Below are 26,051 nucleotides of genomic sequence, written 5' to 3' on the forward strand. Positions count from 1 at the left end.
TCTATTTACTTATACTAAAGTTATGGTGCGAAAACCAAGAAAAATGCTTATTTGGGTCCCTTTTTGGCCCCTAATTCCTAAACTGTTGTGACCTAAACTCCCAAAATCAATCCCAACCTTCCTTTTGTGGTCATAAACATTGTGTTTCAATTTCATTATTTTCTATTTACTTAAACTAAAGTAATTGTGCGAAAACCAAGAATAATGCTTATTTGGGCCCTTTTATGGCCCCTAATTCCTACACTGTTGAAACCAAAACTCCAAAAATCAATCCCAACCTTTCTTTTGTGGTCATAAACCTTGTGTCAAAATTTCATAGATTTCTATTCACTTAAACTAAAGTTATAGTGCAAAAACCAAGAAAATGCTTATTTGGGCCCTTTTTGGCCCCTAATTCCTAAAATGTTGGGACCAAAACCCCCAAAATCAATACCAACCTTCCTTTTGTGGTCATAAACCTTGTGATAAAATTTTATAGATTTATATTCACTTTTACTAAAGTTAGAGTGCGAAAACTATAAGTATTCGGACGACAACGACGAAGACGACGACGCAGACGACGACGCCAACGTGATAGCAATATACGACGAAAATTTTAAAAAAATTTGCGGTCGTATAAAAACTACATTGACCAAAAACTTTAACCTGAAGTGGGACAGATGGATGGACAGATTAACATATGGACGAACAAAAACACACCAGAAAACATAATGCCCTTCTACTATCCCCAAGACATCTATGGTCATAATCTCAATTTAAATTTCAACTGGAGTTTGCAACCATAGTTACTTGTTTAAATACGTCATAAAAGTCTTAAAAGAGTGCACACACTGAAATGTCTCGCCTTCTGTACTAATCATTGATATTATGTTGATAGTCCTAAGTATAAAGCTTTATTACAACTGTCATGTAAACTTAACATTAACCAAGATAACTAAACAAAGACCAATGAAACTTGAAAATTAGGTCAAGGTCAGATGAACCATGCCAGACAGACATGTACAGCTAACACTGCTTCTATACAACATATATAGTTGACCTATTACTTATAGTTTAAGAAAAATAGACCAAAACACAAAAAATCTTAACACTGTGCAATGAACCGTGAAAATGAGGTCAGGGACAAATAAAACCTGCATAAAGATCATAAAATATTTCCATACACCAAATATAGTAGACCTATGGCATATATAATTAGATAAAAGGACCAAAACTCAAAAACTTAACTTTGACCACTGAACCATGAAAATGAGGTCAAGTTCACATGACATCTGCCAGCTAGACATGTACACCTTACAATCATTCCATACAACTAATATTGTAGACCTATTGCATATAGTATGAGAAACACAGACCAAAACACAACCAGATGCTCCGCAGGGCGTAGCTTTATACGACCGCAGAGGTTGAACCCTGAACGGTTGGGGCAAGTATGGACACAACATTCAAGCTGGATTCCGCTCTAAATTTGGATTGTGATTAAATAGTTGACACAGCATAGGTTTCTGACACAGAATGTATGTATTCAAATGAACTTAAAATTTTTGTTTTCTCTTAGAGCAATTCACTATGCTGTTGAATATTAATCCTTCCAAAAAAATGTTTGAAGAAATTTTCTTTTTATTTATGAAATTTCAAATGAGAAAAATTGAACCCAATTTTTTAATCACATCCCCCTTTCCCTTATTCCAAAACTAATTTCAATTAAAATATTCTAATGGAGTTTGCAACAATTACTACTCATTTAAATACATCATAAAATATTAAGATGTAAAAAAACTGCTTGTTATCAATGAATGGTAGATTATTTAAATTTATCAGTTGGTAGTAAAAAGTGAATATACATTGTATATTGTATATAACAAAGATTTAAGTTGATTCTGGACAAAGAAAGATAACTCCAATTAAAAAAAATTCTTGCAGATATTTCTTGCTTACTATACTGGACAAAGAAAGATAACTCTTTTTTAAAAAAAAATTTGCTATTTCACAATATTGTGAAATTAGATATTTCTTGCCATTGCACAATACTGTGCAATTGAAAAGACTTGCTATTGCACAATACTTAATATAATAATTTTAGATCGGGATTAGGACCAACTTGAAAACTGGGCCCATAATCAAAAATCTAAGTACATGTTTAGATTCAGCATATCAAAGAGGCCCAAGAATTTAATTTTTGTTAAAATCAAACTTAGTTTAATTTTGGACCCTTTGCACTTTAATTTAAACCAATTTTAGAACTGGACCAAAAATTAAGAATCTACATACACAGTTAGATTTGGCATACCAAAGAACCCCAATTATTCAATTTTTGATGAAATCAAACAATGTTTAATTTTGGACCTCCATTTGGGCCAACTTGAAAACTGGGCCAATAATCAAAAATCTAAGTACATTTTTAGATTCAGCATATCAAAGAACCCCAAGGTTTCAATTTTTGTTAAAATCAAACTAAGTTTAATTTTGGACCCTTTGGACCTTAATGTAGACCAATTTGAAAACGGGACCAAAAATTAAGAATCTACATACACAGTTAGATTTGGCATATCAAAGAACCCCAATTATTCAATTTTGATGAAATCAAACAGAGTTTAATTTTGGACCCTTTGGGCCCCTTTTTCCTTAACTGTTGGGACCAAAACTCCCAAAATCAATACCAACCTTCCTTTTATAGTCATAAACCTTGTGTTTAAATTTCATAGATTTCTATTTACTTATACTAACGCTATGGTGCGAAAACCAAGAAAAATGCTTATTTGGGTCCCTTTTTGGCCCCTAATTCCTAAACTGTTGGGACCCAAACTCCTTAAATCAATACCAACCTTCCTTTTGTGGTCATAAACATTGTGTTTAAATTTCATTGATTTCTATTTACTTTAACTAAAGTTATTGTGCAAAAACCAAGAATAATGCTTATTTGGGCCCTTTTGTGGCCCCTAATTCCTACACTGTTGAAACCAAAACTCCCAAAATCAATCCCAACCTTTCTTTTGTGGTCATAAACCTTGTGTCAAAATTTCATAGATTTCTATTAACTTAAACTAAAGTTATAGTGCGAAAACCAAGAAAATGCTTATTTGAGCCCTTTTTGGCCCCTAATTCCTAAAATGTTGGGACCAAAACTCCCAAAATCAATACCAGCCTTCCTTTCATGGTCATAAACCTTGTGTTAAAATTTCATAGATTTCTATTTACTTTTACTAAAGTTAGAGTGCGAAAACTAAAAGTATTCGGACGACGACGACGCCAACGTGATAGCAATATACGACGAAATTTTTTTCAAAATTTGCGGTCGTATAAAAACTTAACTTAAACCACTGAACCATGAAAATGAGGTCAAGGTCAGATGACACTTGCCAGTTGGAAATGTACACCTTACAGTCCTTCATTACACCGTATATACTAGCCTTATTGCTTATAGTATCTGAGATATGGACTTGACCACCAAAACTTAACCTTGTTCACTGATTCATGAAATGAGGTTGAGGTCAAGTAAAAACTGTCTAACAGACATGAGGACCTTGCAAGGTTGGCACATATCAAATGTAGTTATCCTTTTTCTTATAATAAAAGAGAATTTAACATTACAAAAAATCTGAACTTTTTTTTCAAGTGGTCACTTAACAATGAAAATGAGGTCAAGGACATTGGACATGTGACTGACGGAAACTTTGTCACATGAGGCATCTATATACAATTAAGTATAAAGCATTCAGGTCTTCCACCTTCTAAAATATAAAGCTTTTAAGAAGTTAGCTAATGCCGCCGCTGCCACCGTAGACGCCAGATCACTATCCCTATGTGGAGCTTTCTGCAACAAAAGTTGCAGGCTCGACAAAAATAGAAATGGACCTACATTCATGACTAATATTAATCATAGTTAATAGTAACTTAATACAAATTGCTTCCCCGAGTGCAGCTGAAAACCACTGCAGATGTCCAACCATAAAAAGTGAACACAATATTCATGCTAAATAAAGGTCTGAATTTGGATCAAAATTAAAATTTTTAGACTTATATATTTTTGTTTCTGTCACAGAATAACTATCAAAGAACTTATATTCATTTTTTGCTTTTGTGCAATACACTAGCTATACTGTTGTGAATTGCCACCCCCTCCCACTACCACCAACAAAAAAATTAATCCCTACATTCTTGTTGTGGTTTCAAACTTTGTGTTTAAATTTCATAGAGATCCATTCACTTAAACTAAAGTTATTTTCCAGAAACCAAATGTCTTGGACGATGACAAAAAAATTGTGTGGTTGTATAAAAATGATGCTTACAGTTATTAACCAGATGCTCTGCAGGTTGCAATTTTATACGACAGCAGAGTTCGAACCCTGAACATTTGGGCAAGTATGGACACAACATTCAAGCTTGATACAGCTCTGAATTTGGATTGTGATTAAATAGTTGAGACAACACAGGTTTTTGACACAGAATGAATGTGGTCTAAGAACTTAAACTTAAAAAACTTAAAATTTTAAATTGGACATTACCTATGATGGTCCAATATCCAAAATCTAAATAAATGGTTAGATCCAGCATATCAAAGAACCCCCAGAATTCAATTTTCAAAGTTAAATTTTGGACCCTTAAGACCTCAATGTGGACCAATTTGATAACTTGGCCCAAATATCAAAAATCTAAATACATAGTTAGTTTCAGCATATATCAAAGAACCCCATATATTCAATTTAATTTGAAATCAAACAAAGTTCAACTGGACCCCAATTTGGACCAACTTGAAAACTGGGCCTATAATCAATCAATCAAAGAGCTGAATAGCTCTGAGGGGGAAGACAGCCCTTATTTCTATTTCAATTTTTTTTTGGGGGGGAGGGTATCTTTTGATAGTCTTCATATAAAAAATGAAAAAAAGAACAGCTAGAACATGTAGAAAGGTTGACAATATTGAAATCAATTGTTGTTTCATGTAATTTCGTTTCTTTAGTTTACGATTCAATTTAAACCAATGGAAGAGATCTGCATCTTCTAAATCTAAACATTTAATTAAAGTTCAGTTAATTATCTAAAATTCAACTAATTGAATTCTGTCATTTTAAACAACTACAATACTTAATAGTGTATGACTGAATTGCAGGCTAGGGCCATTTTCCATATTTTGTGACAGATTTTGAATTTTTTTCTTAAGAAAGTTAGGACTGAAAAATCTATTCAGTATTAAATTTCCATTGATAAAGTTCCCAGTTACAACTCTCATCACAGGAATACAGGTACTAATAAACTAGAGGCTCTAAAGAGCCTGTGTCGCTGTAACAAACTTCAGTTAATTATTTATATGATTTATTTTACACCTAGGACTATATTTTATGTTATCTCTTATTTTCACTAACACCGGTAATCTAGTCAAGCAGACCTTGTTTATCACGTGATTACGCACCTATTGAAATTTAACAGGTGAGTCTCAAATCAGTCGGCACATGATCATTGAGAGTAGCACACGTTTGTGCAGTTGGGTTTGTGGTTTAGATAGCAATTTGGACATTATAATTGTCAGGACAGGACATGGATGTCCAAAGGCTAATTGAAACAACACTCAGGTAAGTTATTTTACTTATATTTTATGGTACATTGAGGTCAATTTGCTGTCGAGATGATATTTCTTGCTCGCGGTCCAAATGTACGGATAATTGCCATATTATTCATATTTATAGATAACGTAAGTAATTTTTGGGTTCAATTATTATTTTGCAGGGGTTTTTAGGCCCGGTTTTAGTGTGCGTTGGCACGTTGCTAATTGTCGACTGGTCAGAGATAATGGTGTCGATGAATTAATGGTGTCGGGGTTAAAAATGGTAACAACTCGGTGATATATTGGTTGGAGTTACAACGCATGGAGGCGGTGATAAATTTATAGTCCGTTTCTATTTATTTGGAGCAAAAAGTCCGTAAAATTATATACATTTTTAGTTGAGAAATCGAGAAGTCCGTGCAGTATTTATGCAGTTTAAAGCAGTTATAGTTTGTTATTCAGCATTATATTTATTCATACAAATTTAGTGTTCTCTTCAATCAATTTAGAAGCAACCAGATATATGTGAAAATTAGTTAATTCGTCCGTTTAATTATAAAGAGAAATTTAAAGGGGAACAACCCAGTTCATCATTTACATCTACAGTACGTACAACGAGGAACGTATCCGGGCAGTGTGCGGAAAGTGTGCAGGCCGAAATTTGTTTGATTTATGTTTATTTCATGACATTTTGTTTTGTTCCGTGTGTGTTTATTTAGTTACATTTGTGTTCTCATTTCATATTACATTTTTTGTTGAATTTACTTTATTTTGTTTTGTTAATTAAATTTATATTTTAATTTGGTTTTGTATGACATTGGCCACCTGAAATTCCCAAAGAACTTACTTCGTTACAGTCGCTCACCTTGGTATATGTGAATTAAACAAAGGAAGCAGACAGTTCATGACAAAATTGTGTTTAGGTGATTGTGATGTGTTTGTAAATCTTACTTTACTGAAAATTCTTGCTGCTTACAATTATCTCTATCTATAATGAGCTTGTCCGTGTAGTTTCAGTGGAAAATGTTAGTAAAAATTATGAAAATTGTTAAAAATTGATTATAAAGATTATAAAGGACAATAACTTCTTAGGGGGTCAATTGAACATTTTGGTCATTTTGACTTATTTTTGAGTCTCAAATTGCTGAACATTATTGCTGTTTACAGTTTATCTCTATCTATAATAATATTCAAGATATTAACCCAAAACAGCAAAATTTCCTTAAAATTACCAATTTAGGGGCAGCACTCTAACAACGAGTTGTCCCATTCATCTGAAAATTTCAGGGCAGGTAGATCTTGACCTGATAAACAATTTTACTCCTCAACAGATTTGCTCTAAATGCTTTGGTTTTTGAGTTATAAGCCAAAAACTGCATTTTAACCCTATGTTATATTTTTAGCCACAGCGGCCATCTTGGATGGTTGGTCGGGTAAAAAACACAAACTTAAAACAAGATACATCAATGATGATTGTGGCTAAGTTTGGTTAAATTTGGCCCAGTAGTTTCAGAGGAGAAGATTATTGTAAAAGATCATGGATATTTACGAAAAATGGTTAAAAATTTACTATAAAGGGCAATAACTCCTAAAGGGGTCAACTGACCATTTTGGTCATGTTGACTTATTTGTAAATCTTATTTTGCTGAACATTATTGCTGTTTACAGTTTATCTCCATCTATAATAATATTCAAGATAATAACCAAAAACAGTAAAATTTCCTTAAAATTACCAATTTAGAGACAGCAACCCAACAATGGGTTGTCTGATTCATCTGAAAATTTCAGGGCAGATAGATCTTCACCTAATAAACAATTTTACACCTCATCAGATTTGTTTTAAATGCTTTGGTTTTTGAGTTATAAGCCAAAAACTGCATTTTACCCCTATGTTCTATTTTTAGCCATGGCGGCCATCTTGGATGGTTAGTCGGGTAAAAAAACACAAACTTTAAACTAGATACATCAATGATGATTGTGGCCAAGTTTGGTTTAATGTGGCCCAGTAGTTTCAGAGGAGAAGATTTTTGTAAAAGTTAACACCGGACGACAGACGCCAAGTGATGAGAAAAGCTCACTTGGCCCTTCAGGCCCGGTGAGCTAAAAACAGTATGATTGATGTAAACTGTGTGAAGCTTGTTTCCAAATCCTACATTTTGAAATATTTGTAAAATTTCATGAATAAATAAGTTTAAACAAACAAATGCAATTTTTGTAATTTTTTTTTGTTACCATTACAATGGTTATTGTATACAAAATTTAGTTTTAATGGAAGACTACTTATCATATACTAAATGCCACATTTTAAGTGTTTATTTTAGTGGATTATTACTCCTGATTTAGAGGAAGATTCTAAAAAACAGAGTTTAACAGAAAAAAATGAAAAAAATCGTTTTGTCTCCCCAATCTCAATTAGCCCCTCGGACTTTGTTTACTTTGAAAGTTGTTGACCTACAAATTAAAGTATTGTATATTGATGTTTGAATCATCTACTGCAAACATAATTATGTTTAAATTTAACAAATACCATTTTCTCATTAGTGCACAATCTTTGAGAATGATTTAAATAACCAGTGAAGGATATCCCTCCTTCTACGTAGTGTGGCATTCCAACAATGACGTCACAATAAAATATAATGTAGGCTGGATATATTTAGTATATCTCGTCATACTGATTTTTCTGGATGGTAAAAGAAACGTAAAACGTGAAAAGGAGAGCTCAATATACCATAATTTCGAGAGAAATAGAAGGGAAATGTGTTAAAAAAGTGTTTAAAGGCAATCTATTCATTTGTGTCTCCCCATCTCATGAATCTCAGTAAGATTTGTTTCAGGTTTTTCCACACTATAAAATGTGAGGGAATTTCACTCTGGTCAATCCCATAGGGGATTGACCGCTTTAAGCCATTTTTCCCCAAAAATGTAAATACATGTTTAAATTCAGCAAATCAAAGAACCCCAAGGATTAAATTTTTGTTGAAATCAAACAAAGATTAATTTTGGACCTCTATTTGGACCAACTTGAAAACTGGGCCCTTTAGACCTTAATGTAGACCAATTTGAAAATGGGACCAAAAATTCAGAATCTACATACACAGTTAGATTCAACATATCAAAAGAACCCCAATACTATTCAAGTTTTGATGAAATCAGAGACATATAATACAAGAGATTGGCAACTCGTAGTAGAGTCTATATAACGGCCAATTAAATCTCTTGGCTACCGGAAGTGCTTGGGATTATGATGTGACCTAGGATGAAGGAGGATCGAGATGAGAAAATTCCGCCATTGTTGTAAAGAGGGACGATAGGCTTACAGATTTGTTTTCTCGTTTATGTCAATTGCTTTCACAGCTAAAGCATGTAAGTATATTCAAAAGATATATCTAACTAGTTCCACCGATTTGTTTATACTATAATGTGCTGAGATGATGATAATAATCCAATAGAGACCTATTTAAATTCGGTCCATTCAGCTTCCCCTCTTTCAATGCTGTAGAACCGGTGTGGCCCACCATTTTATTTACATAAAACTTGGAAATTTACGATAATATATGCAATTTATAGTGTGATTCTACTCCCGATTGTTATCCCGTTAAAATGATACTATTTTCGTTTATTTTGATCAAATAGTGTGTTCATAAAATAACATCAAAGGTGATTTATTTATTTTTCACATTAATACTCAAATCCAGCTATGCGAGAACTACCTTTTTTTCCATAAAACTTAGAAATTTACGATTTTACATGCAATTCCATACTGTTATTCTTTTCCCGATTGTTATCTTGTTAAAATGATACTATTTTCGTATACTTTGATTAAATAGTGTTTTCATAAAATACCATCAAAGGTGATTTATTTTGTTCACATTGATACCCAAACCCGGCTATGCAGGACTTACCTTTTTTTCATAAAACTTAGAAATTATAGAATAAATATGCATTTTAATGAGCCTGTATTTATTCCATATTGTATTATATGTCTCTGATGAAATCAAACAAAGTTTAATTTTGGACCATTTGGGCCACTTATTCCTTAAATGTTGGGACCAAAACTCCCAAAATCAATCCAAAAAAATTGCACCTGATGACCCACTTTGGGGCAAATTACCGCCCCAAAAAATAAGTTTGGGCCAGTAGTTTTAGAGGAGAAGATTTTTGTAAAAGATTTGATAAATTAAGAACGAAATGGTAAACTAGGTGCTCCGCAGGACGCAGCTTTATACAACCCCAGTGGTCGAACCCTGAACAGTTGGCAAATTTGATCACTATATTCAAGCTTGATACTGTCTCAATTCGGATTGTGATAAAAATCAAAGAGCTGAAAGCTCTGAAGAAAAATGACGCCACTGTCTCTAATATTGGGATAGTTTTTATGCAAGTCTTGATTTTCACATACCGTAATTAGTTTAACAATGCAATATGTATCGTAAGCATATACTTGATATTTGTATATGTGTGTGTGTGTGAAGTGAAGGTGACAACTGGTTGTTTTTTTTAAGACAAATGAATAGGTCAAGACTACCTGAATTGTACAAATAAATATTGTAGAAAGGCTTGTATGTTTCTCACTGGTAAACATAGTCTGAATCCGGGTCCGTTCGCTTCCATTCACGTTTGCGCCCACTCATGTTCACCCCCTTTCACTTTCACACCCTACATGATCGCACCCAATCTTAATTGGTTTTGTGTTAAATAACTCTGTAAGCAAGTGTTTTCTTATAAGTACTATTGTTGTCATTGTCTCAAAATAGAGCGAGGCAGCATTTTTTTTGTGTAGAATAAATCTTAATCATGTTGTGGATAGCGTATTGTTAAAAATAATAATAATCCTTTCTAAATAAAGTGGTATTTTGTCAACGTTTTATTTTGTGTTGAATAACTCTTAATCATGTTTTGGTAGGTGTATTGCTATAACTTTGTTTCATTGACTTGTTTCAAAATGAAGTGAGATTCTGACTATGTTTTTTCTGTGTGTTGAATAAATTTTATTATGTTTTGGTTAAAATAGAGGATTGCTATATTTTGGTTTCTATGTTTTATTGTTTCGTTGTTTCAGATCAAAGGGACCAAGCTGTTAAAAACAATTATCTTTTGTGTTTTTCCTTTAAAATCTTCAATGTTTTACTCATACCAAGCTATAAATACATTCAGTATTTACACCAAAGCAATTTAAAACAACAACCATGATTTTCCAATTATTCAACTTGAATTTGAACTTAAATTGGGCACGAATGAGAAGAGTAGAGATAATTTCAAACATTTGTCAAAGAATTCTAGTCAAACCGGCACCTAGTTAAATTGGCACCTGGGCAAATCAGCACCTGGTTAAAATCGACACCTGATATAGTCAATTCGTCACCCATGTTAAATATATATTTTTAACAGTATTTTAAGCAAAAAGAGTAAAAATAAGAAAGGGGTTGCAAGAATTTTTTTCAGTATTTAAGCAAACAGAGTTAAATACTAACTTTCACATTTCTGGGTGTTCATGTACATTTTGTATATATTTATTTTTCTCAACTAAATGACTTTTTGGTGTATTTTTAATGATATATATATATATATATATATATATATGAGTAGTCTAAATAATTATTACGTCTGGCAAGGCTTTTTAAATTTTATTCTGGAACACCTTCCTATGACCGCAAGGCTATGTTATTTTTTTTCTGGGACGCCTTCCTATGAACGTCTTAGGACGGCGTCGCAGAAAAAAAAATAGCCTTGTCAGACATCATAATTATTTGGACTTATACATGATATATTGGATATTTTTCTGCATTATTTTAACCAGTTGAGCATTTTACTGGATTGTTGGTTTAATGCTGTTTAAATTTTAGTGAAAAAAAAACACCTTAAATTTGCTAATTATTTGGCATGAAAGTTTGATTTATTGAAAGGGACTCATAGTTTTCTAGTTTATTTTAATAATTGTCTAATTGTTAAAACAACAGCTTTGGTAAGGGCTTCGTTGTTTACCTTTATACACAACAACATATTCACTTTCGTTTCGTTGTTTACCTAAATACACAACAACATATTCACTATGTACTTGGTAACAGTAATTAATTAATTGATTAGAAAATATTATAACAAATATTATTGGATGCCGAATTGACGTCAAATAGGTACCGATTTGACTAGATGCCCATTAACCAGGTGCCCGAACTTGACTTGTACGTTTCAATTCCTCTGCGATCGTTTGCGGTATTTTCTTGAGAAAACCTATTTTCCATCATCAAAGAGAAGAAGAAACTGCTTTAAAATGATTCTGGAACGCTTCATGATTGTTAAAATAAGTTTAATTCACTCAAAAAACAATTTTAAAACTTGCGATGTTTAAGCAGGAAGTTTCAAAAGCACGTGTAAAAGAAGAAATTACCCGGTGAGAGTGGAAATCTGTACATGACAGATATCACTATAGTACGACTTTGAAAGTAAAACAGTTCAATCCTTTTGTAAAACAGTCTTTAATATACCTATCACATTAATGTTTGAAGGGTCTTAAGCTTATTCAAACAATATAAGTCGGTATGAAACACCAAAACAAAATGAACAATAACCGATTACGTTTTGTAGTTTACAAATTCTAAACTGGTTCCCGTCAAACTACAACACTTTGTTCGAGTGTAGTGGAATACAAGCAGAAACCAGTTAGTTTGTAAAATAGTAAATATGAAAACGAGTGTAAACTGGTTCCTGGCTGATAACTACACAATGATCATGCATAATGATAACACAAGCAGATTCCAGTTTGTATGGGAAATAGTAAATACGAAACCAAGCGCGGTAGGCAAAGAAATGTAACGAAGTTCAGGTCGGCAGTAATGGAACAATGACTGCGTCATTTTCCAAAAAATGATATAATATAGGTTTTTGTCACACAATTAATTAGGTCACAGATCTAACAAATCTTTTGCACAATACTGCGCAAATGAAGATTTCTTCTTGAAACTTTTCAAAATTTCAAATTTTGAAAAAAAGGAATCCCTTAAAAAAATGGTAAATAAAAAATCACCCCACCCCACCCCAACAACTTATTAAAATTCCCTAGGAGCAATAACCCTTAAACTCAATCTTTATTCTTTTCTTTGTAGTATTGAACCTTGTAGTACAATTTCAAAAAGATCCATTCCCATAAACATGCACAAGTTATTGTCATGATTGTTTGGAAACTAGAAACATGCTTCTTTTTGGCCAGTGATTAATCCCTTTTTTTTCACATACTATGACTTTCATGGCAGGCAGAGAAAAACGTTTACTATAGTGTTTTCTATTATTATTTTGTTTATATCATTTTCAGGTACATGATACTGGTTGGTTTTGTTTATAGATTAGTAAAGATATTAGATTAGATATTAGACTTTGTGTGGAAGCCAAATATAATCATTTAACAAAAAAATATTTATTTTCATTAGTGAAGCTCATTGGATCATTTATTGACAGGATGATTCCTAAAATAAAACAAATTTTATTGCATAGAAAACATTGATTCTACATATAGACAAGGTTAAAAACAGAGCAAAATCACACTATAATACAAAGTTATAGCAAATATTGTGTCACCTTATAAGCTGAGAGACAAAATACATGTATATCCAGATTCCCCAAAGATTCTTTCTGTATTTAGAAACATTGTTTAGACCATTTTTCTCTAATAGAAATTTAAATCCCACTGATGTCTTTATGACAATGTTTATTTTGATCTTTTATTTTTTGGGTCAGTTATTTTCTACGTCATTTAAATATTCAATAATTAGCTGAATCAGGTATTGACATGTCCTTAATAACTTCCTGGTTGGTCGACATTGCAGAAACCGTGAAAGAGAACTAATCTTTTGTCATAACAAAATCAACAGGTATTTGGTTAAATTATTAGTTATTTTATTTAATGACTAGGTATAAAATACAGAGTAATGTGTATGTAATCATGTCCATACATTGTAAAAAATATGTCTTATTGTTGAAAGGAGTAAGTTCTTTTTTAGGGTAAATTTCAAGTTATAATTTATTGAGCAATATCACAAAAAATTATAGCTAATACAGTGATTAGATAGGAAATAAACCATTTTGTTGAAAATTTATGTTTCTGCGTTTTATTATGACATCACAAGTTATACTTATATTATATTTCCTCGAAAAAATCAATGGAAATAGGAAGATTTCCATAGATTGTTGGACAAGAATCATAGAGCTCATACATGGACAATAAAGATCTTTCAAAATAATGTGTGTAAGGCATTTCATGCATGTCTTATTTGAATATTTAGTTTGTCAACACCTGCGCTCAATGTTTCATGGTCCTTAATTTGGTTGAAGTCCAGCAGATTTTAACCAAAATCTCTTATCTTTACCTTTTTGGGATGTAAAAAATGAACGTGTTAGAATTAAACTTTGACAAAAATAGTTCTATTTAACTTTCTCACATGTCTCTAAGTCACCTTAAAAACATTTTTTGTCTTTTAACATTGAACTTTATAATCAGGGCCAAATATTGCCCTTACCAAACTAACTTCTTTAATAATCAACAATGTAATCCATCATTTATCTGTGTGATTGAGAATTATATATTCAAACTAATTCTGTTGTATGTAATCAACAAGAAGCACAGCTAGTGACCAATACAACAGGGTTAATGCATGATAATCAAATACAAGGCCCGAGAACACAGTTATTTCGTAGTGCATTTCTTTTAGACAATAAATTCAAATTAAAAAAATCGCACCTGCTCTTTCTCAAAAAGCTTTTTACAGTGTAGTGTACTACCAGTGAGACAAATAATATCAAAATTATAGAAACTTCTACCAACTCAAACTCAAAATATTGACAATTCTGTGTTAAGGGGGTGTAAAATTCAGTTTGACAGCTTCAGACGTGATAAAATTTGACCTTTTAGAACTGGACCAATTCACTACTTAACATAAAGATTCAGCACTAAAATTTTTTTGACATGTAATTACATCCCCCAACTTAATATTTCATGCATTTAATATCAAGAAATAAATTGGGAAGGTATATCAAATAAAACATGCAAGTTATACATTGTTTACACTAGGGACTATATTCGTAGACAATGAAAACCAAAGGATGATAACTGTGTCCTTGGGCCACAATAAGCAGCAACAAACGACAATCATTGAAGAATCCAACACGTGCCTGCCCCATGTCAGGAGCCTGTAGTCATTCGCTGTTTTAAGTTTGTTGTACATTATATCTAAGGAATGACTGTATTATTTTTTCTGTCTTTAAAGAAATAACATAAAAAATTTGGTGTACACTGAATAACACGCGTAATGGGTTATTTAACAGTGTGCACCAAATTTTTTATGTTATTTCGAATAGACAGAAAAAATATTACAGTCATTTCTTATGATTTAATTCTAAATTCCATTTTAAACCGTAGAAAACCATGAAAAAACATTGATGATGTCACGGTCACATGACGAAATTATGTCTATGGGCTCATAACAAAATTACGTCAGCCAATCAGAAGACGTGTTACATCTAAAATCAAATTATTTGCAATTGTTTATTGTTTTGTCCATGTGTTTGTTTTCACCTTTGAATTTTTTTTTAATATTTTTCATTTCGAGTATCACCATCCATTCACCATTAACTATTTGAACCTTGACAAGAAAGCAAAATAACTTCTATCTTTGAAATTTGCAGGCTATGGCATCCAGTAAACCTATTCCATGTGGACCTTGTATAGAAGGAAAGGTAAACACTAAAGCTGACATTTGGTGTTACAACTGTGATGAAGGATTGTGTTCAACATGTTCTGGTCATCACAAAAGATCTAAAGGAACACGTGATCATAAGACTATTGATATTAAAAATTATAACCCATCTGTCCAAACTATTAAAACAGAATGTGAAAAACATGATCAACAGCTCACCTTGTACTGTCCAAGTCATTTAATGCCTTGCTGTGATGAATGTATATCCAATACTCATTTGAAATGTACCGGAATAAAAAATCTAGCTAGCATTGTGGAGAAAACCAAGATTGAAAAATCAAAAGAATCTGTAGAGAAAGAAATTAACTCCATCTTACAACTCTTAGGTAAAATTGTAAATAACAAATCACAAAACATTAAAAGAGGAGAACATGAATATGAAAGCATAAAGGAATTCATTGTAAAAATACGCAATGAAATAGATGAACATTTAACCCATCTAGAAAAGAAGATCTACCAAGAAGCAGATACCATCTTGAATCAGGAAAAATCAAAAGCCACAGATTTAATCGCTGAAATTGAAGAAAAACAGAAAATCTTAAAGAAAATGCAAGACCAGTTACATACAGTCATACCACACACTTCAAAACTCCAATCATTTCTAGGTGTACATCAGATTGAACAACAAGTACATCAATGTCAACGATACATAGATGATCTTGAAAATGACGATAGGGCAAAAGAGTTTAACATCAAAATGGAGGAAAATAATGAAACAGAAAAGATAATAAAAAAGTTAGAATCCTTAGGTGAATTAACTGTTGTTAAAACAGATATGGATTTGAACAGAAAAATCAGTGTGAGGAGGAAAGCACAAGTAGAATCACGAGAAAAATCCAACATAAACAACATGACCATGAATATTGAGAAAAATATAGAGATCAACATGGATAAGGGGTTGAGTGACATGATTTGTTTGATGGATGGAAGACTTATAATGGTAGAATGGTTAGGCAAAGTTAACCTACTTTCTCCTGATGGCAAACTACAGAAACAGTTACCTATACCTGGTGGAGCATTCAGTGTTACACAGATCAATCAGAACACTATTGGCGTAACTTATCCCTTGAAGCAAGACATTAAGATCATCAATATAGAGAATGAAACAGTTAACAAAGTTATCACATTAGAAAAAAAATGCTGGGGATTATCATCATCAGATAATTCTCTTGTTGTAGGTTTGAGTGATGATGAAATCCGTATTATAGACTTAGAAGGAAATACACTGAAGTCAATACAAGTTGAGAGTCAAACATACCTGGAGAACCTTGTTTATTGTAATGACAGAGTAATCTATAGTGACTATTATGGTGAAGCAGTAAACTGTGTTGATCAATCAGGTAAACAGATCTGGCAATATACACAGGATTTATCATCATCAATAGGACTTTGTACAACTACTTATGGTAACATTATTGTAGCAGACCAGGACTCTCATATAATTATAGTAATATCAAAAGATGGAAAGGAGAGTAAAGTACTGCTTAGAGATGGACTATCGAATCCTAGATGTATTTGTTTGAAACAAAATGAGTCTTCAGGTTTTATATGTGATAACACTGGCAAAGACTTGACAAAATTCAATTTATCTTCTGAATGAAATATACACTGGGGAGTCCAAATATCACCTGACTTTGATACATGTACTAAAACTAAAAACTCTTAATTAAATAATATATATATTTATTTAAAAAAATTGAGTCTTCAGGTTTTATTTGTGATTGCATAGGCACATACTTGACCAAATTCAAAATAGATGAAATATACAATGAGGAGTCCAATGATTACCTGATTAATTTACGATAAAGTAACACAGTACATGTACAGCAACTAACATATAAAAAAGAAGATGTGGTATGATTGCCAATGAGACAACTATCCACAAAAGACCAAAATGACACAAACATTAACAACTATAGGTCACCGCATGGCCTTCAACAATGAGCAAAGCCCATACAGCATAATCAGCTATAAAAGACCCGGATAAGACAATGTAAAACAATTCAAACGAGAAAAATTACAGCCTTATTTATGTTAGAAAATGAACAAAACAAATATGTAACACATATACAAACCACAACCACTGAATTACAGGCTCCTGACTTGGGACAGGCACATACATAAATAATGTGGCGGGGTTAAACATGTTATGTCTACTTATTGAATATCATACAGAATCAGTAACCTTAGTTGAGTCTTAATCAGTTATTTTGGAACATATCCTGTGTAGGAGTCTGTTATCAGTTATTTTGGAACATATCCTGTGTAGGAGTCTGTTATCAGTTATTTTGAAACTTATCCTGTGTAGGAGTCTGTTATCAGTTATTTTGGAACATATCCTGTGTAGGAGTCTGTTATCAGTTATTTTGGAACATATCCTGTGTAGGAGTCTGTTATCTGTTATTTTGGAACATATCCTGTGTAGGAGTCTGTTATCGGTTATTTTGGAACATATCCTGTGTAGGAGTCTGTTATCAGTTATTTTGGAACATATCCATCCTGTGTAGGAGTCTGTTATCAGTTATTTTGGAACATATCCTGTGTGGGAGTCTGTTATCAGTTATTTTGGAACATATCCTGTGTAGGAGTCTGTTATCAGTTATTTTGGAACATATCCTGTGTAGGATCTCCCCATCATGTCATAATTGTCAACATCTGTACTTCTTAAATATTGAGGTACAATTTGATAGCTGGCATGAGATTCAAAAGATTCAATGTTTAATAAAAATAATGAATTTTTTTTTTGTGTTGATTGAAAATAACACCACTCCGGTATATGTTACATGTAGTTGCCAGGAAAACAAGACAGGGGCGAATCTAGCCATTTAAAAAAAGGAGGGGGGGGGCGTAGGTGGTGGATGTCCAAACATAGGACAAAGAGGGGGGATTCCAACTATATGTCCCCATTCAAATGCATTGATCATCCAAAAAAAGGGAGGTTCCAACCCCCAGAACCCTTGACCCCCTCGATCCACCAATGCAAGAAAACCAGGATGGATTCAAACAGAAAGAGTTTGAAATGTAGACCAGATGCTCTGCAAGTCGCAGCTTTATATGATCCCAGAGGTCAAACCCTGAACAGTTGGGGCAAGTATGGACACTACATTCTAGCTTGACAAAGCTCTGAATTTGGATTGTGATTAAATAGTTGACACAGCATAGGTTTCTGACACAGAATGAATGTGATCAAATGAACTTAAATAACATGAATGAATGAATGAACATAAAAATCTAGACTAAAACAACCTAGTTCTGTTCTTGTCCTTGAGATTTAAACAAGTTTGCACCCCCTGAAATGTCTTATTAAAATAAGAAGATGTGGTATGATTTCCAATGAGACAATCATAAATCAAATAGCCTGCTTTTTCTTGAACCATAATCAAGTAATAATGAGAGGGTGAAGTTCAGCTCCCTGCCATACAGACATACCTTACAAATATTCCATTCTACAAATATAGTTGACAATTGCTTAATATACCTGAAAAATAACAAAACCATTAAACAAGAATGTGTCCAAAGTACAAGGATGCCCTACTTGCACATCCTTTTTCTATATACAATTTACCATGAAATTGGAGTATAAAACTCTAATTTGGCATTAAAATTAGAAAGATCAAATCAAATGAAACATGTACTAGTTAATTGGACTTCAACTTCATAAAAAACTACCTTGACCAAAAACTTTAACCTGAAGTGGGACAGATGGATGGACAGATTAACAGACTGACGAACAAACACAGACCAGAAAACAAAATGCCCTTCTACTATCCCCAAGACATCTATGGTCATAATCTCAATTCAAATTTCAACTGGAGTTTGCAACCATAATGCTTGTTAAAATACATCATAAAAGTCTTAAAAGAGTGCACACACTTAAATGTCTCGCCTTCTGTACTAATCATTGATATTATGTTGATAGTCCTAAGTATAAAGCTTTATTACAACTGTCATGTAAACTTAACATTAACCAAGATAACTAAACAAAGACCAATGAAACTTGAAAATGAGGTCAAGGTCAGATGAACTATGCCAGACAGACATGTACAGCTAACACTGCTTCTATACAACATATATAGTTGACCTATTACTTATAGTTTAAGAAAAATAGACCAAAACACAAAAAAACTTAACACTGTGCAATGAACCGTGAAAATGAGGTCAGGGACAAATAAAACCTGCATAAAGATCATAAAATATTTCCATACACCAAATATAGTAGACCTATGGCATATAGAATTAGATAAAAAGACAAAAACTCAAAAACTTAACTTTGACCACTGAACCATGAAAATGAGGCCAAGTTCACATGGCATCTGCCAGCTAGACATGTACACCTTACAATCATTCCATACAACAAATATTGTAGACCTATTGCATATAGTATGAGAAACACAGACCAAAACACAAAAACTTAACTTTAACCACTGAACCATGAAAATGAGGTCAAGGTCAAATGACACCTGCCAGTTGGAAATGTACACCTGACAGTCCTTCATTACACCGTATATACTAGCCTTATTGCTTATAGTATCTGAGATATGGACTTGACCACCAAAACTTAACCTTGTTCACTGATTCATGAAATGAGGTTGAGGTCAAGTAAAAACTGTCTAACATACATGAGGATCTATCAAGGTAGGCACATATCAAATATAGTTATCCTTTTACTTATAATAAGAGAGAATTCAACATTACAAAAAATCTGAACTTTTTTTTCAAGTGGTCACTAAACAATTAAAATGAGGTCAAGGACATGGGACATGTGACTGACGGAAACTTCGTCACATGAGGCATCTATATACAATTAAGTATGAAGCATCCAGGTCTTCCACCTTCTAAAATATAAAGCTTTTAAGAAGTTAGCTAATGCCACTGCTGCCACCGTAGACGCTAGATCACTATCCCTATGTGGAGCTTTCTGCAACAAAAGTTGCAAGCTCGACAAAAATATAAATGGACCTACATTCATGGCTAATATTAATAATACCCGTAGTTAATAGCAACTTAATATTAATTGCTTCCCTGATTGCAGCTGAAAACGACTGCAGATGTCCAACCCTGAAAAGTGAACACAATATTCATGCTAAATAAAGGTCTGAATTTGGATCATAATTAAATTTTTTACACTTATATATTTTTGTTTCTGTCACAGAATAACTGTCAAAGAACTTATATTCATTTTTTTGCTTTTGTGCAATTCACTAGCTATGCTGTTGTGAATAGCCAACCCCCTCCCACTACCAAAAAATTAATCCCTACATTATTGTTGTGGTTTCAAACTTTGTGTTTAAATTTCATAGAGATCCATTCACTTAAACTGAAGTTATTGTCCGGAAACCAAATGTATTGGACGATGCAGGATGCAATTTTATACGACAGCAGAGTTCGAACCTGAACATTTGGGCAAGTATGGACACAACATTCAAGCTTGATACAGCTTTGAATTTGGATTGTGATTAAATAGTTGAGACAACACAGGTTTTTGACACAGAATGAATGTGGTCTAAGAACTTAAACTTAAAAAACTTAAAATTTTAAATTGGACATTACCTATGATGGTCCAATATCCAAAATCTAAATAAATGGTTAGATCCAGCATATCAAAGAACCCCAAGAACTCAATTTTCAAAGTTCAATTTTGGACCCTTAAGCCCTCAATGTGGACCAATTTGATAATTTGGCCCAAATATCAAAAATCTAAATACCTAGTTAGTTTCAGCATATATCAAAGAACCCCATATATTAAATTTTGTTTGAAATCAAACAAAGTTTAACTGGACCCCAATTTGGACCAATTTGAAAACTGGTCCTATAATCATTCAAAGAGCTGAATAGCTCTGAGGGGAAAGACAGCCCTTGTTTCTATTTCATTTTTTTTTTGGGGGGTATCTTTTGATAGTCTTCATATAAAGAATGAAAAAAAATTAACAGCTAGAACATGTAGAAAGGTTGACAATATTGAAATCAATTGTTGTTTCATGTAATTTGACGTTTCTTTAGTTTACGATTCAATTTAGACCAATGGAAGAGATCTGCATCTTCTAAATCGAAACATACAATTAAAGTTCATAGTTAATTATCTAAAATTCAACTAATTGAATTCTGTCATTTCAAACAACTACAATACTTAATAGTGTGACAGTACTCTTAAGATTTTTTTTCTTTTTCTGAAGAATGGTAGGACTGAAAAATCTATTCAGTTTTAAATTTCCATTGATAAAGTTCCCAGTTACAACTCTCATCACAGGAATACAGGTACTAATAAAAAACAGTATGATTGATGTAAACTGTGTGAAGCTTGTTTCCAAATCCTACATTTTGTAATATTTGTAAAATTTCATGAATAAATAGGTTTAAACAAACAAATGCAATCTTTGTAAAAAAAAAATTTGTTACCATTACAATGGTTATTGTATACAAAATTTATTTTTTATGGAAGACTACTTATCATATACTAAATGTCACATTTTAAGTGTTTATTTTAGTGGATAATTACTCATAAATTGAGGTGCTCCTGATTTGGAGGAAGATTCTCAAAACAGAGTTTTACAGAAAAAAAAAAAAAATCCTTTTCTCTCCCCAATCTCATGTAGCCCCTCGGACTTTGTTTACTTTGAAAGTTGTTGATCTACAAATTAAAGTATTGTACAGCGGGTGATCAGTTTAGTCCGAGAACTCGTGTGAACAATGACGTTCCCGATTCAGCTAAGGAATCGTCATTTGACAGTAACTGTGAGTCTGAATTGGTCAGTAAATTAACGGATGAGAAAATAGTTATAAAACGCAAATTCGCTCCCCGACGAGCGTGATTGACGGAGTGGCGTTTGATTTATAAACAAAAATGTATCAAAACGTCTATCTTCATCTTCTTTTATTTTTAAATTTACATCTAAATCAACACAAAATTAAACTGTCGTCTGTTGTGTCACCTTTTATCCTTTGTCAGCAAATGCCAAAAATTATTTTGGTGTCGACTTCCGTTTACCTCTATAATCCGAACACCTGTGAAAACCGAACAAAACGCAAAGTCCCGTGGGTGTTCGGTTTGGACAGGTTTCACTGTATATTGATTTTTGAATCATCTACTGCAAACATAACTATGTTTAAATTTAACAAATACCATTTTTTAATTAGTGCACAATCTTTGAGAATGATTTAAATAACCAGTGAAGGATATCCCTCCTACGTAGTGTGGCATTCCAACAATGACGTCACTATAAAATATAATGTAGGTTGGATATATTTAGAATATCTCGTCATACTGATTTTTCTGGATGGTAAAAGAAACGTAAAACGTGAAAAGGAGAGCTCAATATACGATAATATCGAGAGAAACAGAAGGGAAATGTGTAAAAGAGTGTTTAAAGTCAACCTATTCATTTGTATCTCCCCATCTCATCAATCTCAGTAAGATTTGTTTCTGGTTTTTCCACACTATAAAATGGGGATTGACGGTTTTAAGACATCTTTCCACAGAAATCTAAATACATGTTTAAATTCAGCATATCAAAGAACCCCAAGGATTAAATTTTTGTTGAAATCAAACAAAGTTTAATTTTGGACCTCTATTTGGTCCAACTTGAAAACTGGGTCCTTTAGACCTTAATGTAGACCAATTTGAAAATGGGACCAAAAATTCAGAATCTACATACAAAGTTAGATTCAACATATCAAAAAACCCCAATACTATTCAAGCTTTGATGAAATCAAACAAATTTTAATTTTGGACCATTTGGGCCACTTATTCCTTAACCGTTGGGGGACCAAAACTCCCAAAATCAATCCCAAAAAATTGAACCTGATGACCCACTTTGGGGCAAATTCCCGCCCCAAAAAATAAGTTTGGGCCAGTAGTTTTAGAGGAGAAGATTTTTGTAAAAGATTAGATAAATTAAGAACAAAATGGTAAACTAGGTGCTTCGGAGGACGCAGCTTTATGCAACCCCAGTGGCCGAACCCTGAACAGGTGGCAAATTTGGTCACTATATTCAAGCTTGATACTGTCTGAATTCGGATTGTGTTAAAAAATTGACATAATATAGGTTTTTGTCAGACTATAAATGTGGTCACAGATCTAACAAATCTATTGCACAATACTGTGCAATTGAAGATTTCTACTTGAAACTTTTCAAAATTTCAAAAAAGGAATCCCTTAAAAAAAATGGTAAATAAAAAATCCCCCCCCCAACCCCACCCCTCCAACTTATTAAAATTCCCTAGGAGCAATAAACCTTAAATCAATCTCATGCTTTCCTTTGTAGTATTGAACCTTTTTGTACAATTTCAAAAAGATCCATTCCCATAAACATGCACACGTTATTGTCATGATTGTTTGGAAACTAGAAACATGCTTCTTTTTGGCCAGATATTAATCCCTTTTTTTCACATACAATGACTTTCATGGCAGGCAGGGCAAAAATGTTAACTATAGTGTTTTCTATTATTTTGTTTATATTATTTTCAGGTGCATGATACTGGTTGGATTTGTTTATAGATTAGACATTAGATTAGATTTAGACTTTGTGTGGAAGCCAAATATAATCATTTAACAAAAAAATATTTAGTTTTATTAGTGAAGCTCATTGGATCATTTATTGACAGGATGATTCCTTTTAAATTTTATTGCATAGAAAACATTGATTCTACATATAGACAAGGTTATTAAAATCAGAGCAAAACCACACTATAATACAAAGTTATAGCAAATATTTTGTCACCTTATAAGATGAGAGACAAAATACATGTATATCCAGATTCCACAAAGATTTTTCTGTATTTAGAAACATGGTAAGACCATTTTTCTCTAATAGAAAATTTAAATCCCACTGAGGTCTTTATGACAAAAGGTTATTTTGAACTTTTATTTTTTGGGTCAGTTATTTTCTACGTCATTTAAATATTCAATAATTAGCTGAATCAGGTATTGACATGTCCTTAATAACTTCCTAGTTGGTCGACATTGAAGAAACCGACATTGAAGAAACCGTGAAAGAGAACTAATCTTTTGTCATTACAAAATCAACAGGTATTTAGTTAAATTATAAGTTATTTTATTTAATCACTAGGTATAAAACACAGAGTAATGTGTATGTAATCATGTCCATACATTGTAAAAAATATGTCTTATTGTTCAAAGGAGTAGGTTCTAAGGTCCTAAAATGGCCCCCTTTTTTAGCGTAAATTTCAAGCTAGGATTTATTGAGCAATATCACAAAAAATTATAGCTAATACAGTGATTAGATAGGAAATAAACCATTTTGTTGAAAATTTACATTCCTGCATTTTATTATGACCTCACAAGTTGTACTCATATTAAAAACCAGATGCTCCGCAGGGCATAGCTTTATACGACCGCAGAGGTTGAACCCTGAACGGTTGGGGCAAGTATGGACACAACATTCAAGCTGGATTCCGCTCTAAATTTGGATTGTGATTAAATAGTTGACACAGCATAGGTTTCTGACACAGAATGAATGTATTCAAATGAACTTAAAATTTTTGTTTTCTCTTAGAGCAATTCACTATGCTGTTGAATATTAATCCTCTCAAAAAAATGTTTGAAGAAATTTTCTTATTATTTATGAAATTTCAAATGAGAAAAATTTAACCCAATTTTTTATTCACATCCCCCTTTCCCTTATTCCAAAACTAATTTCAATTAAAATATTCTAATGGAGTTTGCAACAATTACTACTCATTTAAATACATGATGTAAAAAAACTGCTTGTTATCACTGAATGGTAAAGATTATTTAAATTTATCAGTTGGTAGTAAAAAGTGAATATACATTGTATATTGTATATAACAAAGATTTAAGTTGATTCTGGACAAAGAAAGATAACTCCAATTAAAAAAAATTCTTGCAGATATTTCTTGCTTACTATAATGGACAAAGAAAGATAACTCTTAATTAAAAAAAAAATTGCTATTTCACAATATTGTGAAATTAGATATTTCTTGCCATTGCACAATACTGTGCAATTGAAAAGACTTGCTATTGCACAATACTTAATATAATAATTTTAGATCCTGATTTGGACCAACTTGAAAACTGGGCCCATAATCAAAAATCTAAGTACATGTTTAGATTAAGCATATCAAAGAGGCCCAAGAATTTAATTTTTGTTAAAAATCAAACTTAGTTTAATTTTGGACCCTTTGCACTTTAATTTAGACCAATTTTAAAACTGGACCAAAAATTAAGAATCTACATACACAGTTAGATTTGGCATATCAAAGAACCCCAATTATTCAATTTTGGATGAAATCAAAAAATGTTTAATTTTGGACCCCGATTTGGGCCAACTTGAAAACTGGGCCAATAATCAAAAATCTAAGTACATTTTTAGATTCAGCATATCAAAGAACCCCAAGGTTTCAATTTTTGTTAAAATCAAACTAAGTTTAATTTTGGACCCTTTGGACCTTAATGTAGACCAATTTGAAAACGGGACCAAAAATTAAGAATCTACATTCACAGTTAGATTCGGCATATTAAAGAACCCCAATTATTCAATTTTGATGAAATCAAACAAAGTTTAATTTTGGACCCTTTGGGCCCCTTTTTCCTTAACTGTTTGGACCAAAACTTCCAAAATCAATACCAACCTTCCTTTTATAGTCATAAACCTTGTGTTTAAATTTCATAGATTTCTATTTACTTATACTAACGCTATGGTGCGAAAACCAAGAAAAATGCTTATTTGGGTCCCTTTTTGGCCCCTAATTCCTAAACTGTTGGGACCAAAACTCCCAAAATCAATACC

General features: G+C 32.5%; 3 protein-coding genes and 1 long non-coding RNA gene across 6 annotated transcripts in view; 3 read left to right on the forward strand and 1 right to left on the reverse strand.

Moving 5' to 3' along the window:
• LOC134701523 (tRNA (32-2'-O)-methyltransferase regulator THADA-like) overlaps positions 1-26,051 on the reverse strand; it is a 259,205-nt gene that overhangs the window by 138,256 nt on the left and 94,898 nt on the right. The window lies entirely within an intron of this gene.
• Positions 1-26,051, forward strand: part of LOC134701535 (repetitive organellar protein-like) — a 36,401-nt gene that overhangs the window by 6,627 nt on the left and 3,723 nt on the right. The window contains exon 1 of one of the 3 annotated variants that reach the window (XM_063562685.1): positions 8,783-8,905. The exons of 1 other annotated variant lie outside the window; for it this stretch is intronic. The gene's annotated coding sequence lies outside the window, so the exon portion shown is untranslated. Of the gene's footprint in view, positions 1-8,782; positions 8,906-24,254; positions 24,311-26,051 lie in introns of those variants that run through there. One more of the 3 variants, XM_063562683.1, reaches the window with a different exon arrangement.
• LOC134701537 (uncharacterized) lies at positions 5,291-6,342 on the forward strand. The gene is made up of 2 exons (XR_010104140.1): positions 5,291-5,570; positions 5,725-6,342. It is a non-coding gene; the product is annotated as an uncharacterized LOC134701537 (long non-coding RNA).
• Positions 13,312-16,935, forward strand: LOC134701534 (uncharacterized). Its single transcript, XM_063562682.1, has 2 exons — positions 13,312-13,404; positions 15,215-16,935. Exon 2 carries the CDS (start codon positions 15,218-15,220, stop codon positions 16,883-16,885), a length of 1,668 nt encoding a protein of 555 aa, XP_063418752.1. The 5' UTR covers positions 13,312-13,404; positions 15,215-15,217; the 3' UTR covers positions 16,886-16,935.

The sequence above is a fragment of the Mytilus trossulus genome, unplaced genomic scaffold (assembly GCF_036588685.1).
Source record: "Mytilus trossulus isolate FHL-02 unplaced genomic scaffold, PNRI_Mtr1.1.1.hap1 h1tg000244l__unscaffolded, whole genome shotgun sequence".
NCBI classification, from domain to species: Eukaryota; Metazoa; Mollusca; class Bivalvia; order Mytilida; family Mytilidae; genus Mytilus; species Mytilus trossulus.